Here is a 14698-nt window from a genome sequence, read left to right on the forward strand (position 1 = left end):
CGGGATGTGTTATAAACGCGTTATTATTCTAATTTAGTATTTTCTAATTCTAAGCTGACGAATATGGAGTTGTTGAAAAGACAATATCATTCATTAGAAAGAGAAACTAATTAACGAAACGAAAAATGAGAAATATGAGAAAAAAAATAATAAAAGAAATAATGGACTTTATTCATGTAGCATGTGAAAGCAGTCTCGGACACACTCGAGTCTAAACATCCACAGTAAAGCGTCTCTCTACAGGATATAGTACCAAGATAAAAGTTGTAACATACAGAGTCATGTTGTTTATCCTTTTTTTTTTTACTTCTTTTATGGATGACAAGCTCCAGGGATAGACTAAAGGGGGGGGAGTGAGGGGGGATTTCCAGGGTATAGCCCCGGCACTCCCACACACGAGGAGACAACACAGCAGAACGTAAACATAATCTTAATATGCATCTTCTGTTACAAACGCTCTTCGATATCATCATAAATGCTGAGTTTCGTAAGTATTTACGTTCATGACAGACTTTTTTTACATGTATGATTCTCAAATACAAATATTACAGTGGTTTAAGAATGATGAGTATCGATAGAAAAGTAACTTTTCAGGAGTCTCTGTAACTGTTAGTCCGATCCACACACAAACTTTCTTGCTGCCGATTCATTTATCTATCAATAAATCCAAATCTATTTGTTCACGTGTCCTAAGAGAAGAGGAAATCAAATAGTGTTTTTCTTTTCTGCAAAGCAAAAACGCAATTAACCTTTTGCGCACCGGTGGCGGCGGATGCACTTCTCTCGGTTTTACAAGGAATAATGACTTTGTACACAAGACACACACACTGTAAGAGTCGTGCCGTGCATTGTGGCATGACAAAGCACAGAAGTAAGCTCTTCTTGTTCCTCCAGTGCAATCGCTTACAGGTATGCTCCTACAGGTTACCTTGATCCTCTGTCACCTGCCTTTCCGCATTCTTCTGCAGGTGTCTGTTTCTCTGTATACATATATATATATATATATATATATATATATATATATATATATATATATATATATATATATATATATATTCCGCGCGCGCGCGCGCGCGCGCGTGTGTGTGTGTGTGTGTGTGTGTGTGTGTGTGTGTGTGTGTGTGTATGCATCGGATTCTATATACTTATTTATTTATTCCAACATATATATAAACAAACACAGTGATATCGACAGAACATACAATTAAACGAGTGAGACAGAGATAGACAAATACGCATATACGGATAGAACGTGTGTGCATATGTGTAAACACAAATGTAAAAAAAAAAAAAAAAAACACTTATGAGCATGGTTATAGTTCCCCCTCCACATAGATGGCGCAGTTATCTCCCGTGACGTCATAACCTCCTCTGACCTTGAAGGACGTCTATATATAAAGGTAATCTGCCCTCTCCTCCCAGTGCCGGAACTGTCTTCCTCTGCTGAGAACGTCAACTCCTACAAATTCTCATCACGGTAATAAGACTAAGAATTATTTAGCAAATATATTCATAAAAGGGGCATAGCATATAACAAAACGAGTGATGGGATAGCGGTGTTTTTTCTCTATTTTTCTTTTTCCTTTTACTTTTTTTTTCATTTTTTCCTATTTTCTCTTTCCATTTTTTTCTTTTATGTTTATCTTCTTTTTTTTTCTTTTTCTTTTTCCTTTTTCATTTCCATTTGTGTTTTATCTTTCTTTTTCCTTTCAATTTTTTCGTCATTTTGTGATATTCATAGCGGGCCTTCTTCGTATTACAGATGCTGAGGGTGATATTGCTGTGCCTGGCGGTGGGGTCGACCCTTGCCCAGAATACCAACAGTACCAACCAAGGAAACACTCGCATCTTCGGTCTGGGTAACCTCCTCTCGGGCTTGACTGGGAACAGACCCAACAGACCCAACAGACCCTTCAACCAAGGAGGCTTCAACCAGGGAGGCTTCAATCAAGGCTTCAACCCAGGGTTCAACCAGGGAGGCTTCAACCAGGGAGGCTTCAACCAGGGTGGCTTCAACCAAGGTTTCAACCCAGGATTCAACCAGGGCGGTTTCAACCAAGGAGGTTTCAATCAGCTTGGCAACTTGGTCGGCGGAATCGCTGCGGGCATCCTCGGCCAGTCCACCGGCTTCCGACCTCCCTTCAACGGAGGTTTCAACCAATTCAAGCCAGGTCGTTGCCCCGCGGTGCGACCCCAGTGTCCGAACACAAGGTTTGGCGGGCCTCAGGTTTGCTTCAATGACTTCGCTTGCACGGGTTCGGACAAGTGCTGCTTCGACACCTGTCTCAGGGAGCGTGTGTGCAAACCCATCGTCTCTTTTGGGTAGTGATTTTCTCTCCTCATCGTGATTACTTTGTGCGTGGGTGTGTTCGTAAATACAGTTTTATGTATTTAAAAAATATATATATGTATGAATATGTTGTAGCGTGTTTTATTTTTTTCATTTATGTCCTTTGTATGATTGTTTGTGTTAATTTTGTGTGCGTGTTTGTATAGTTTTGGAACTTTACTGAGTAAATGCTGTGTGCTTGTACTTATGATAATAAAAACATGACATTAATATGTGGTATTCTTAACTACAATGGAAGTAAATCCAAATCTTCAATACTCATACATAAGAAAAAAAAAATAACGCTGGTATACAGAGGGATGAAGAAGACAGAATAATGTAAAACGTGAAAGTGAAAATATTATAATCATTATCTTTATTATCGCTATTATCATTATCGTTACTATATTCATTATCATCATTATCAAAATCATCAATATTACTATCCTCTCCATTATAAGTATCGTCATCATTAGTCAAAATTTCAAATAAACTAAAGACAAATCGATATATTGCACCTTGTGTAAAAATCTAACATTTCGTCCAGCCTATCCTTAGCTGTAAACGGGCTTCCTTTTACCCAATGAAATATTTGTTTGTTTCCTGTTCCCTTTGGCCGAGGGTTGGCGGTTCAGGGGACTAGCCGCTGGGTCGAAGCTTTGATGGTTTATTGGCGGTTTATAGCTATTTTTTTTTCTGTCTCTTAGTCTGTGTTTGTTTCTGGCTGTCTGGATATCCGTGTCTCTGTCTCTCTCTTTCAGTTCTCTTCCTTTCTCTTTATCTGTCTCTCTGTCTTTCTTTCCTTCTGCTCTCTCTCTCTCTCTCTCTCTCTCTCTCTCTCTCTCTCTCTCTCTCTCCGCCTCTGCCTCTGCCTTTCCCTCTCCCTTTCCCTCCCTCTCCCTCTCTCCCTCTCTCTCTCTCTCTCTCTCTCTATATATATATATATATATATATATATATATATATTTATTTATTTATTCATTTATCTATCTATCTATCTATCTATCTTACTCTCTTTCTCTTTCTCTTTCTCCCTTTCTATCTATCTATCTATCCATCCATCTATCTATCTCTCCCTCCCTCTCTCCTTCTCCCCCTCCCTGTCCCTCACCCTCTTCCTCTCCCTTTTACTCCCTCTCCTTCCTTCTCTCCTCTCCCTCCCTCCCCTCTCTCTCTCTCTCTCTCTCTCTCTCTCTCTCTCTCTCTCTCTCTCTCTCTCTCTCTCTCTCTCTCTCTCTCTCTCTCTCTCTCTCTCTCTCTCTCTCTCTCTCTCTCTTTCTCCCTCCCTCCCTCCATCTCCATTGCTATCTTCTGCTCACCCTCTCCACCAGCCAATCCAATCCTACATGGCTAGTCATATAAGTAATCACTTTCATATTTGTCATTACAGTATTCGCCTACAACCTCGACCTCTTGTTAATCCAAACTGATAATCAAGAGAGAGACGCCGTCGAAACAGGAAACAAATGGCAGTCGCCATGCGTGTTGGCTGACCTTGCTTCGTTTGCGGGAGTTTGCGCTTCCGGAACTTATACTCTGGGACGATTGATAATAGAAATGAGTGCTTTATAGGAATACGTCCTGGTATAATATGTTAAATTAAGTCTGATTTGATTAATGGTGTAATATGGGATTTAATGTGGTATAAGGATGGAAGGTGATGCTACCATGAGGATTTAAACTAGTTTTTTATGCTTGGAATTAATGGTGTTTATACATGTTGTGCTCTTGGTTAAACAGGGAATTAGATCAGTTATTAGGTTTAAATTAGTGGCATAATATGGAATTAGATATCTTGCAAGTTTCCATTTGCTGACCGAAAATGAAATTAAACCGTTGATTCAATTATTAGGTTCAAATCGCCGAAAGATAGAACTGAATCGCTTTTTATAGAATTTAAGAATCATGAATCGAAAGATAAATGTATAAGTTTTATTCTAATATTATGGAAGAGAGAGACAGAGGAAGGATAGGAGGGGAAGAGTTGGAGATGGGAAAAAGAGAGAAGGTGGGGGAGTGATAGAGTTAGATAGGGACGGAAGAGAGAGAAGGAATGGGGAAGAGAAAGAGATTAGTGGAAGAGAGTGGAGGGAAGAGGGATAGAGAAGGAAGAGAAAATTGAAACACACACACATATATGATTATATATGTGTGTGTGTGCGCGCGCGCGCGCGCGTGTGTGTGTGTGTGTGTGTGTGTGTGTGTGTGTGTGTGTGTGTGTGTGTGTGTGTGTGTGTGTGTGTGTGTGTGTGTGTGTGTGTGTGTGTGTGTGTATGTGTGTGTGTGTGTGTATGTGTGTGTGTGTGTGTGTGTGTGTGTGTGTGTATGTGTGTGTGTGTGTGTGTGTGTGTGTGTGTGTGTGTGTGTATCGCCCACCATGAATGAGAGAGAAAAAACAGAGGAAGGGAGTGAGGGAAAAGAATGTTAAACTGTTTAAGCTTTAACCGGAGTAAAAATCTATATCATGATAATAATATAGATAATTGTCAGAAGATTAATAGCAATATTGATAATGCTATTGTCAGTCTTTGATGATAACGGCAAAGGTGATGATAACAATGATAGTGAAGATCGTGAGATTGATAGAAATTATATTAATAGATATAGCGACAAGCTTCTTTATTTGCATATTTCGTCTCCATATTAAATAGATCTCACATTATACCTAACTATATATCTCAAGTACAGCCACAGTCAAATTTTGAGTCAAACATGTCTCGAATTCCGTCTCGAACACATAAATAATGTGACTCTTGTAGATTATGTATTAGTGTTTCGAAGCTTCATTTTTGTCACGACATTTGTTGATAAAATTCATTTATGGAAAGGTAACATTAGATAATGCATAGTGATTTTACATACAGAGTATTTGATATCCAGTCTTCAATTTGTCTTTACTGTTATTTATCAAATGATAATAATAAACAGTAGTTGTGATGATGATGATGGCAGAATAAGAAAAAAGAAACTATAATGAATACAAATGTAAATAATAATTATTAATATCATCATCCTCATTATCATTACCATCATCATCATATGAGCGCATATTATTATCAGTAAATTAATATCGAGCAAAAATAAAATCCACAGAAGGAAGTTAAAAGTAAAACAAAAAAAAATGCATTCTTAGTGGTCTTGTCAGTTTTTATTCCCATGTTTAAAACAGAGACAAAATACTCACAATACCCCTGTTGTTTTTGCATAGAGTTAACCCTTCACTGATTTATCTACCTAACGCAATGACAATTTTTTTTTTGTTTTTGAGAATTTCGCACAATTTAGGGCAGTTTACCCTATAGAAGACTCTAATAAAGAAAAACAAATTTTAAGGGATAACTACACCAAATTTACTTCTCATTATGTAATTAAATTTAAATGATGAAGATGAATTTTAAATATGGCTTATGTTTTTCCCTCGCCTTGTCTGCCTGTCTTTAACAATCTGTCTTCTGTAAGCGTTGTGCAGTTACTGGGTAATAACTGAACTATATCAAAGGAATATCATACAGAGAATGATGTAGTTAAGTCTAAGCGAAAAAAAAAACATTTTCTTTGGTCACATACATTACGTTTTCTTTTTTCTTTTTTTTACATTAATAAATGCATACATACATTATTGGGACGTAAATAATTGTTCATGTTATTCTAAAGCTTGCTCTTACTTTAAATTTACCTGCCGTGCATAATCAGTACTACAGCAGAATAGTTGAGAATCTTAGTGTTATTTTTATATCACGTGTACTGATAGCCAGCTCACACATATTCCTAAAATGTGGTTTAAATGTGATCACGTGTCGTGGTAAAGACCATCAACATCAATGTCATGATTTCCATTCATGCCATATATTAGTTTTATTTATACATTTGTTCCACATTATTATTTAGGTATAATCGAAAATGGGAGTTTTTGTATTTTTATTTAATAGCTTAATATTAAACTTACAAATGTTAGTATATCCTAGTTTTGATTTATCTTTGCTGAAATATGATCATTAATTTCTGAAAATGATTGTGATACTATGTTAATCCATGGAATTACTATAAGTGAATTTGATAAGACTCCTTGGATATCCCCAAGGAAAGTTGTATGAGATAGGTATGTCTGTCTGTCAATCACTCAATTTACCATCAGTCTCTCTCTGTGTCTATCTATCTATCTACATCTATCTATCTATCTACATTTAATCTATATTTCTTTCTGTATATGTATATCTATCGACGCCTATCAAGTGTCAGTGGATAGCTATAAACCACGTATAGAGCATTTGGCAATCGGTGAAGGAAGTGTTGGATGTGTTCCAGCAACAAATAGCCCTTGCAGAACAGGAAAGATAATACAGGATTGGTAAGTCTAGTGAGCCAGGAAGGATGAGCGTGCATATATGTGTAAATATGTGTTTGGAAAAGGCGATGTATGTGGCAAACCGAAAAGCATGTAAGGTTAATACTATATTATGTAGAATTTAACAGTAGTTATGCAGTTATACACACCCCTTCCATATGATGTATGTGTGTGTGTGCGTGTGTGTGGGTGGGGTGGGTGTGGGTGTTTACACATATTTAAATATATATTTAGTTCCGCTTCCCTTTATATCTAATCTCATATTCTGTGTAACTTTTGCCCAAATTCATAACAAGGGCTTCCCGTCTTTATGAAGAAAAACATTTCTGATTTTGCTCTTATGTCCCGTAGTATTTACAACTGCGAAATCAAGCCTTTAATCAGACAGATACCAGGCCTGTAAACATACTGTATAGCGCATGTTTAATATATCTCTAGGTGTAAGGCGCGTGATGTAATTATGTGCTATGTAGAAGTAGGTTCTCCGGCTTTGAGAGACCATGTGAAGAGGAGGCAAAGGGAGATTAGTGGAACGAGAAGCATACTGTGAGAAAATTAATGATCTCATGACTCCTACCAAGGTACTAACGTACAATGCCAGCCATTAACCCCTTTGAAACCTGAAAACTGTGACGCTATGCGTGATAGAATGGAGGGAACGACTGATACAAAGACAAATATAGCCTTCATTTCTTTCGCTAGCTCTATGCCATTCAATACACAGCATAGAAGCATCGTGTTGCATCCAAGCGATTTCTATTCCTCTCTCACTCCCTGGCGGTCGAAATCGGAAGATGGAGTCGAAGTGGACGAAGTTTTGCCCTAGGAAGAGCGATTATACCAGTGTGGAGCTCTCGGACAATTCTATTAGTTCAAATATGAGTGAAATGAAATTCAAATTAGTATTAACCTTTTGTGTGCAATAATTATGGTATTGAAATCCCATTTACAATCAACAAGAAAACAAGAACCTCTAAATATATATATATATATATATATATATATATATATATATATATATATATATATATATATATGTGGGGGGGGATAGGGAAATGGTGACGAGAACCGTTTCAACACATACAGAGAGAGAGAGAGAGAGAGAGAGAGAGAAAGCACATAAATGTATACCTGATATTCTACGAGATAAACTATTGCATATATTTTCAGGTGTAAGTAATCGATTATTAATCGATTACTGATTGTAAAAGTAATCGAAGTAAACGCCTATATCGCCTGTATCGCCTATCACTTACCACACACACACACACACACACTTATATATATATATATATATATATATATATATATATATATATATATATATATATATATATATGTGTGTGTGTGTGTGTGTGTGTGTGTGTGTGTGTGTGTGTGTATGTATATGTATATATATATATATATATATATATATATATATATATATATATATATATATATATATATATACATATATATATATATATACATACATACATACATACATACATATTTATATATATACATATATATATATATATATATATATATATATATATATATATATATATATATATATATACTATATTTGTATAGACAGCTATACGCATATCTGCAGTATAAATGTTCACGTTTCTAAAACAGGCCATGAAACTCATAATCTTTTAATAAATTACATACAGTAAAATATACAGCAAATACGTCCACTCTACCGACGCACACACCTTCCCCGACACAGAAAGCGGTGCAGCAGTTGCCCGAAGCTGGACGCCCTTCACCTCCTGACATCTGGGCGGGTTAGCAACAGTAGGCCTGTCCTCCTGGAGCTCTGCAGTATCGACAGCCGGAACCGAAGCCGCCGTGGATTCCGTTGTTGAAGCCTGGATGGAAGCCGCTGTTGAAGCCATGGTTAAAACCTTGATTAATGCCGCTGTGGAAGCCTGGATGAAAACCTGTGTTGAAACCGTTGTTGAAACCGTGATTAACCCCGTTACTGAAGCCAGGATGAAAGCCGTTATTGAAACCATTATTAAAGCCGTTATTGAAGCCTGGATGGTAACCCGAATTGAAGCCCCCGTTTACATGAGGCCTGAAGGGTCTGTGGGGTCTGTTGGGTCTGCCTAAGAAGCCTGCTGCAAGCCCGCCGATGAAGCTCCCAAGGAAACGCGTGTCGCCCTGACTGCTGCTGCCATGTGCTTTGTCCTCGGCCGCGACAACGCACGCTAGCAGACACACCACGAATATCTTCATCATCTGCAGTACAAGGAATGATTCGCATTAGAAAAACAGGTAAACGAATGAATAAATGGAACAGACTGATGCTAATAATAACTGAATAACAACAGTGTTTTCTATTATGTCCAGAAACTCTACGGGAAAAATATTGAACATTAAAGCACGAGAAAATACTCACGTCGGTAAATTGAGTTGCGTTCGTGTCTAGGAACTCGAGAAGTATTTAAACGTCTACAATGCAGAAACAAAACATCAATAAAATTAATTAGAGGAATAGGAAAGAAATCTGACATTTATAACATGAGAAAAAAACACACTGGGAACAAGTATCAAATAACAGACTATTTTCTTCATAAATTGCAGGAAAAACATATTTCTTGAACAGTTATTGGTATCAAATACATTTTACATATGAGCAACGGAATGATAGATTAAGCTTTTAAAGAACACAAAGCATCCTATAGCTCAACTGTTATCTATGAAAAACACGAAAGGTAACTACAAATGTAATATTTTTTTTCGTCTCACCTCACCTCACTGCAAAAAGGAAAAATCTGAATGACAGTTTCATAACATTACAGCTGCTATATATATACACACACTTCCCTCAATGACAACGGCAGCTCACGAATAAAATGAGAGATTTCTACCAAAATAAATACAGAACATTAAAATAGAATCGGGAAGGTTAAGCCTAGAAAAGGTTTACTTTTTTTCTTAACCGCCAACTTACTCTCATTTCCCGCACAGCAAGGACGAGTGATAAAGTGAGGTTTTAACGTGACTTGCAGTTTTGAGGGAAGCACTTAGGTTAGAAGTTTATGTGTGGTTGCAAATGCATTTATTAAGTATTGGTGTTGGTCAACATCACGCTTTGGGTTGATGAGAATGCGTGTGTTATTATAATATTGATTTAGGTTATGATACTAATACGTACTACTGAGAATTCGTGTATTTATTGACGGTTATAAAAGGATCTATGTGTTAAATAACTGATTAATAATTTTTTGTGTATTATGTACTGATAAACATTCACGTGTCCTTCATGGTTTTAAACAGATGAAGGTTCATAATGTTTAATTTTGTTGCATATTCCTAATTGCTGTGCATTCTCGTCTTGTTATAGACGAATGCTTCCCAAACTGCCCATGGCACGTGCCTAGAATTGGCACAGGTTTCGAAAGTGAAATTAGATTTAAGGTCTGGCGAATTTCACGCCTGTCGCATATAACCTATGTTTATTTGGCTTCAAGCAGCAGTAATTCGTAGAACAAAAAGATGCAGTATACTTCGGGGAAAGCGACGGGGGGGGGGGGGGTTACAAAGAAATGCCACAGGAAGAACCATTTCCAGATGCCGTCGCTGGAAAATATTCAGGAACGACAGACACTGGTAGATCTAGTCATTCTAGGATTTTGTAGTGCTACTGTTGCGAGATTTCCGAAATTAATAAACCATGTGTAAAATAGTTTCACGTTAAAACTCTCCAATACATTAGCTGAAACATCTTCCTTTCAAGGAACTAAGTCCAGTCCTTTGCTGATCTCCATCTGGATTTCTCAATCCGCCAGTGAGCTGTTTTAATGTTAAAATTCTCTGTCTGGATTTGTTTTGCTTACTTACATTTAAATTGTTAGATCAAACTTAATGGATTCCACCATTGTAGTTGTATAGGTATGTGTCCATTTCTATACAATGTATATGTATTTTTCACAATACTAAACGAACATATCTTCAGGATGTAGGTTTTATCATTGTCATGCGACTTTTGCAATTACTTTTATTTAGTTAGTTAGATCTTAAAGATCACAGAAAACGAAACTCAAATAGCATATAGAAAATGAGCAAGTTTTGGGGGTAAACGTATACATATTGTGTGATAAGTCTTTTATATATATACAAATGAATAAACTGAAATTAAATAGAAAAAATGACTGAAGAGACTTGGTAAAAAATAAAAAATAGATAAAACGTACGGGCGCATTAAACCATTAGTTGTATTCGCAGAAACAAAAATTTCATCTTGTTTTATGTTGGATAACCTCAAAATTGGGTTACATGACTTCATAATAAATTATGGCTTAATACTTGACATGACCACATCAATCGCAGTTATTTTTGTTATTCTTTGTGTTGTTATTCTTCATATTCATCCATCCCCTCCCCTCCTCTCCGCCTCCCTTTGAAAGACGTAATTGAATACAATCATAAAAAAAAACACTATCAAAGCGATAATATGAGAGTATAGGGAAGAGATGCTCACCCTGAACTAGAAATGAGCAGCGGAAGTCCCCGAGTGCAACTCCTGGAGTCACTCTCAGGAATTTCCCACGTAGACCTTTCGCTTTCACGTGTCTGTGTATGCATGTGTGTGTGTCTGGGGATGGGGTGTGAGTGAGTAGGTATGTGTGTAACTGTATGTGTGAATGCACCCACTTGCATTTATATGTGTGTGTGTGTGATAGTATATGCGCGGGTGTCCGTGTGTGTGTTTGTGTGCATGTATGTGCATGTGCTTTGCCTTTTCAGCCTCTGGATCCCCCCCCCCCCGCCCCCAATAATCATGCATAAGTAAACGCAACCGCCAGTTTGTCACGAAATCTCTGTAATGGGAAATCGGGAACAAGGGCAGAGAAAAGTTTACGTTCAGAGCTGTTCTTTCATAGCAAAAAGAAAAGAAAATGACAAGAATAAGATGAAATATAATAAATGAGACAGAGTGATAAAAAATTATACTTCTTTTGTTCTTGGATAATTTCTGTTCTTGAGCCAGATTAAAAGATGATATAATGAGGCCAGATTTAACAGGCTTAATTAGAGCAATTCAATGAGAGTTAATATGAGGCAGTCTTTTTTTTTGCCAATTAACGTGCGTTTTTTAAATGAAGGTTAAACTGCTGGATCTAGATATAATAAGTAATTATTAAAAGTGCGCAAAGCATGCTAGAAATTATGAAAAATTAATAAATTTTTATCTCTATTTTAACCATATTAGTTACGTTACTATATTAAATTATCCGGAAGTTCCATTCTTGTTTGTCTATTTGTTTTATTGCATTTAGCGACCAATAAATGGTTAATTAGTATTATTACGTATAATTTTCACTGATATAAGATCGGTTTAAGATTTTATGATTTTAAGAGAAATATATGTCCGTCTGAGTCTCTCTATCTCTATATATCTGTCTTTTTCTGTCTGCCTTTGTCTATCCGTCTATTTCACTCAGACATGTATTTAAACACTGTAGGCTAGATTTCTGCCCCTCCCCAAATTCAAGTGAGAAAAAGAGGAAAGAGACGCGGACCACAGACAGCCATCCTTGGCACGTAACTCATACTATTGATTCATTTCTTGTCCACCACACTCTTAACATATATATTGTTGTTGTTGTTGTTGATATGATTATTTCCACAGATATACGACATTTCTTGCGCTTATTATATCTAATGCCATCATTTCCAGTGGCAATTACTGTGTCGCGCGACGTCTCGCGACGCCCAAAATCTGTCTCGTGGTGGGAGGCGAGACACGTCGCTAAGCTCCGCCCAATCTTGTGACGTAATGGGAATGGCCGCGGTTGACTTCTAGCTGTTTTACTGTATTGAGCCGTCTTCTCCGACGGTTACGGCTTACGCGATAGGAATTGAATAGGCGGGAAACATTTGTCGAGTTGTCAGATGCAATCCTCTTACCTCGGTTATTTCCATGCAAATTCGCAATTATATTGGGTGACTATATCACTGTACAACCCCACCATAAGATATCAAATACCATCTAGGATAATGTATTCCACAATACTGTGTACCAGTCGAAAATAAAACCAATACAGTAAAACAGCTAGCCGTCAGCCGCGGCCATTCCCACGCGAGACATTAAGCGACACTAATTGCCACTGGAAGAGATAGCATTGGTTATTTTTTTCCGACTGGTATGCAGTATTTTGGAATATAATATCCCAGTAGATTTTTTTATTATTAAAGTGGTGGTTGGTGCCATGTTTTAGATATCCAATTTAAATACGAACATACACGAAAATAACCGAGGCAGGAGGAATGCATCAGGTAACTCGATAACCCTTTACCGCCTCCTCAGTTCCCGCCGCGCGTGAGGTGTCGCGTAAACCGTAACCATCGAAAAAAAGGACTTAACCATAGTCTCTTTTTCGACGGTTAAGGCCTACACGACGCCTCTCGAGCGGCGGGAGCTGAGTAGGCGGTAAACATATATCAAGCTGCATTCCTTCTACCTCGGTTATTTTCATGCACATTCATCCTTATATTGTGTATCTATAACACAGCACAACCCATCATGAGATACCAAAAGCCATCTAGGATATTTTACTACAAAATAATGTGTTCCAGTTGAAAAAATAACCCATACAGGTAAAACAGTTAGTTGCTAACTGCCCCCGATCGCGAGTTAATTGCCACCGGAAGAGATGGCATATAATAACAGTAATTAAGCAGATTCTTTTTCGATGTCCAAAACTAGACTCTCTTTCCCCCTCTGTTTCAAGAAGAATGCCTGATTATATGTACTGTACATGAACATGATAAAACAAATTTCGTTGTCAAAAAGGTTGTTTCTGGATCTGTTTACTATCATTGTAGTTGTATAGGTATGTCTCCATTTCTATACAATGTATATGTATTTTTCACAACACTAAAAGAACATATTTTCAGTATGTATGTTTTATCATTAAAATGATACTTTTTCTAGTCGTTTTTATTTCGTTCATGCTTAATCGTCACAGAAAACGAAACTCAAATGGTATATAGAAGATGAGCATGTTTTCAGGGTATACTTACATATATTGTATAGTAAATCTTTTATAGATGTACAAATTAATAAACAAAGTAACTGGAAAAAAATAACTCAAGAAACTTAGTAATATATATATGTATATATATATATATATATATATATATATATATATATATATATATAACGTAAGGGCGCTTTAAATCATTACTTGCATTCACAGATACATATTTTTTTTATAATCGTAGAATTTGGTTATATTGCGTCATTACGAATTATGACGTAATGTTTAACAGCATCATAGCAATCGCAGTTATTTTTGCTTAGTTCATCTTTATCCATCTCCTTCCCTCCTCTCTATCTCCCTTTGAAAGACTGATTTTATAGTTATTAAAAAAAAACACCATAAAAGCGATAATATGAGTTAAATATACAGGAAGAGATGCTCACCCTGAACTAGAAATGGACAGCGGAAGTCCCCGAGTGCAACTCCTGGAGTCACCCTTCGGAATTTCCCACACGGACCTCTCGCTTTCACGAGTCTGTGTATGCGTGTAGGAGGAGGAGGGGGGGTCGTGTGTGAGGGAGTTCGAGTGGGTCATGTATTTTCGGCTTGTAGTTGTGTGTTCAACTGTGCATGTATGTGTTGAATGCACCCACTTGCATTTATATGTGTATGTGTTGAGTGTGTGTGTGTGTGTGCTTGTGTGTGTGTGTGTGTGTGTGCATGTGTTGAATTTTCAGCCTCAGAATTTTCCTCCAATGATCATGAGTAAGCAAACGCAACCGCCAGTTTGTCACGAAATGTGTGTAAAGGGATTAAATATGTTGTAATGGGAAATCAGGAACAAGGGCAGAGAACGCCTGGAAAGTTCACGTTCAAGAAATAACAAAAAGGGGAAAAGATGATAATAATAAGATTAAATAGAATGAAAGAGACAGAGAGTGATGAAGAAATGTTGCTTCTTTTATTCTTGGATAATTTCTGTTCTTGAGCCAGATTAAAAGCTTATATAATAGGACTAGATTTAACACGCTTAATTAG

General features: G+C 37.1%; 2 protein-coding genes across 3 annotated transcripts; one reads left to right on the plus strand and one right to left on the minus strand.

The window, feature by feature from the left end:
* The first annotated feature begins 1322 nt into the window (after positions 1–1322).
* On the plus strand, positions 1323–2421 carry LOC119568117 (epsin-like). Its single transcript, XM_037916512.1, has 2 exons — positions 1323–1477; positions 1763–2421. Exon 2 carries the CDS (start codon positions 1763–1765, stop codon positions 2324–2326), a length of 564 nt encoding a protein of 187 aa, XP_037772440.1. The 5' UTR covers positions 1323–1477; the 3' UTR covers positions 2327–2421.
* A 5883-nt stretch (positions 2422–8304) lies between these two features.
* LOC119568159 (keratin-associated protein 21-1-like) lies at positions 8305–14139 on the minus strand. Of its 2 annotated transcripts, none has more exons than XM_037916569.1 (3): positions 14104–14139; positions 9070–9122; positions 8305–8909 (listed from the first exon to the last, which is right to left on the minus strand). In XM_037916569.1, the coding sequence occupies exon 3, from the start codon at positions 8907–8909 to the stop codon at positions 8454–8456; it is 456 nt and encodes a 151-aa protein (XP_037772497.1). In that variant the 5' UTR covers positions 9070–9122; positions 14104–14139; the 3' UTR covers positions 8305–8453. The 2 variants fall into 2 exon arrangements, with proteins under 2 accessions (XP_037772497.1, XP_037772496.1); XM_037916568.1 differs by lacking the exon at positions 14104–14139 and adding an exon at positions 9420–9443.
* Between the last annotated feature and the right edge of the window lie 559 nt (positions 14140–14698).

This window comes from Penaeus monodon, chromosome 43, assembly GCF_015228065.2.
Source record: "Penaeus monodon isolate SGIC_2016 chromosome 43, NSTDA_Pmon_1, whole genome shotgun sequence".
Classification (NCBI taxonomy): domain Eukaryota; kingdom Metazoa; phylum Arthropoda; class Malacostraca; order Decapoda; family Penaeidae; genus Penaeus; species Penaeus monodon.

Coding starts and splice junctions, on each gene's coding strand:
- LOC119568117 (XM_037916512.1), top strand. CDS start 1,763: ATGCTGAGGGTGATATTGCTGTGCCTGGCGGTGGGGTCGACCCTTGCC.
- LOC119568159 (XM_037916569.1), bottom strand. CDS start 8,909: ATGATGAAGATATTCGTGGTGTGTCTGCTAGCGTGCGTTGTCGCGGCC.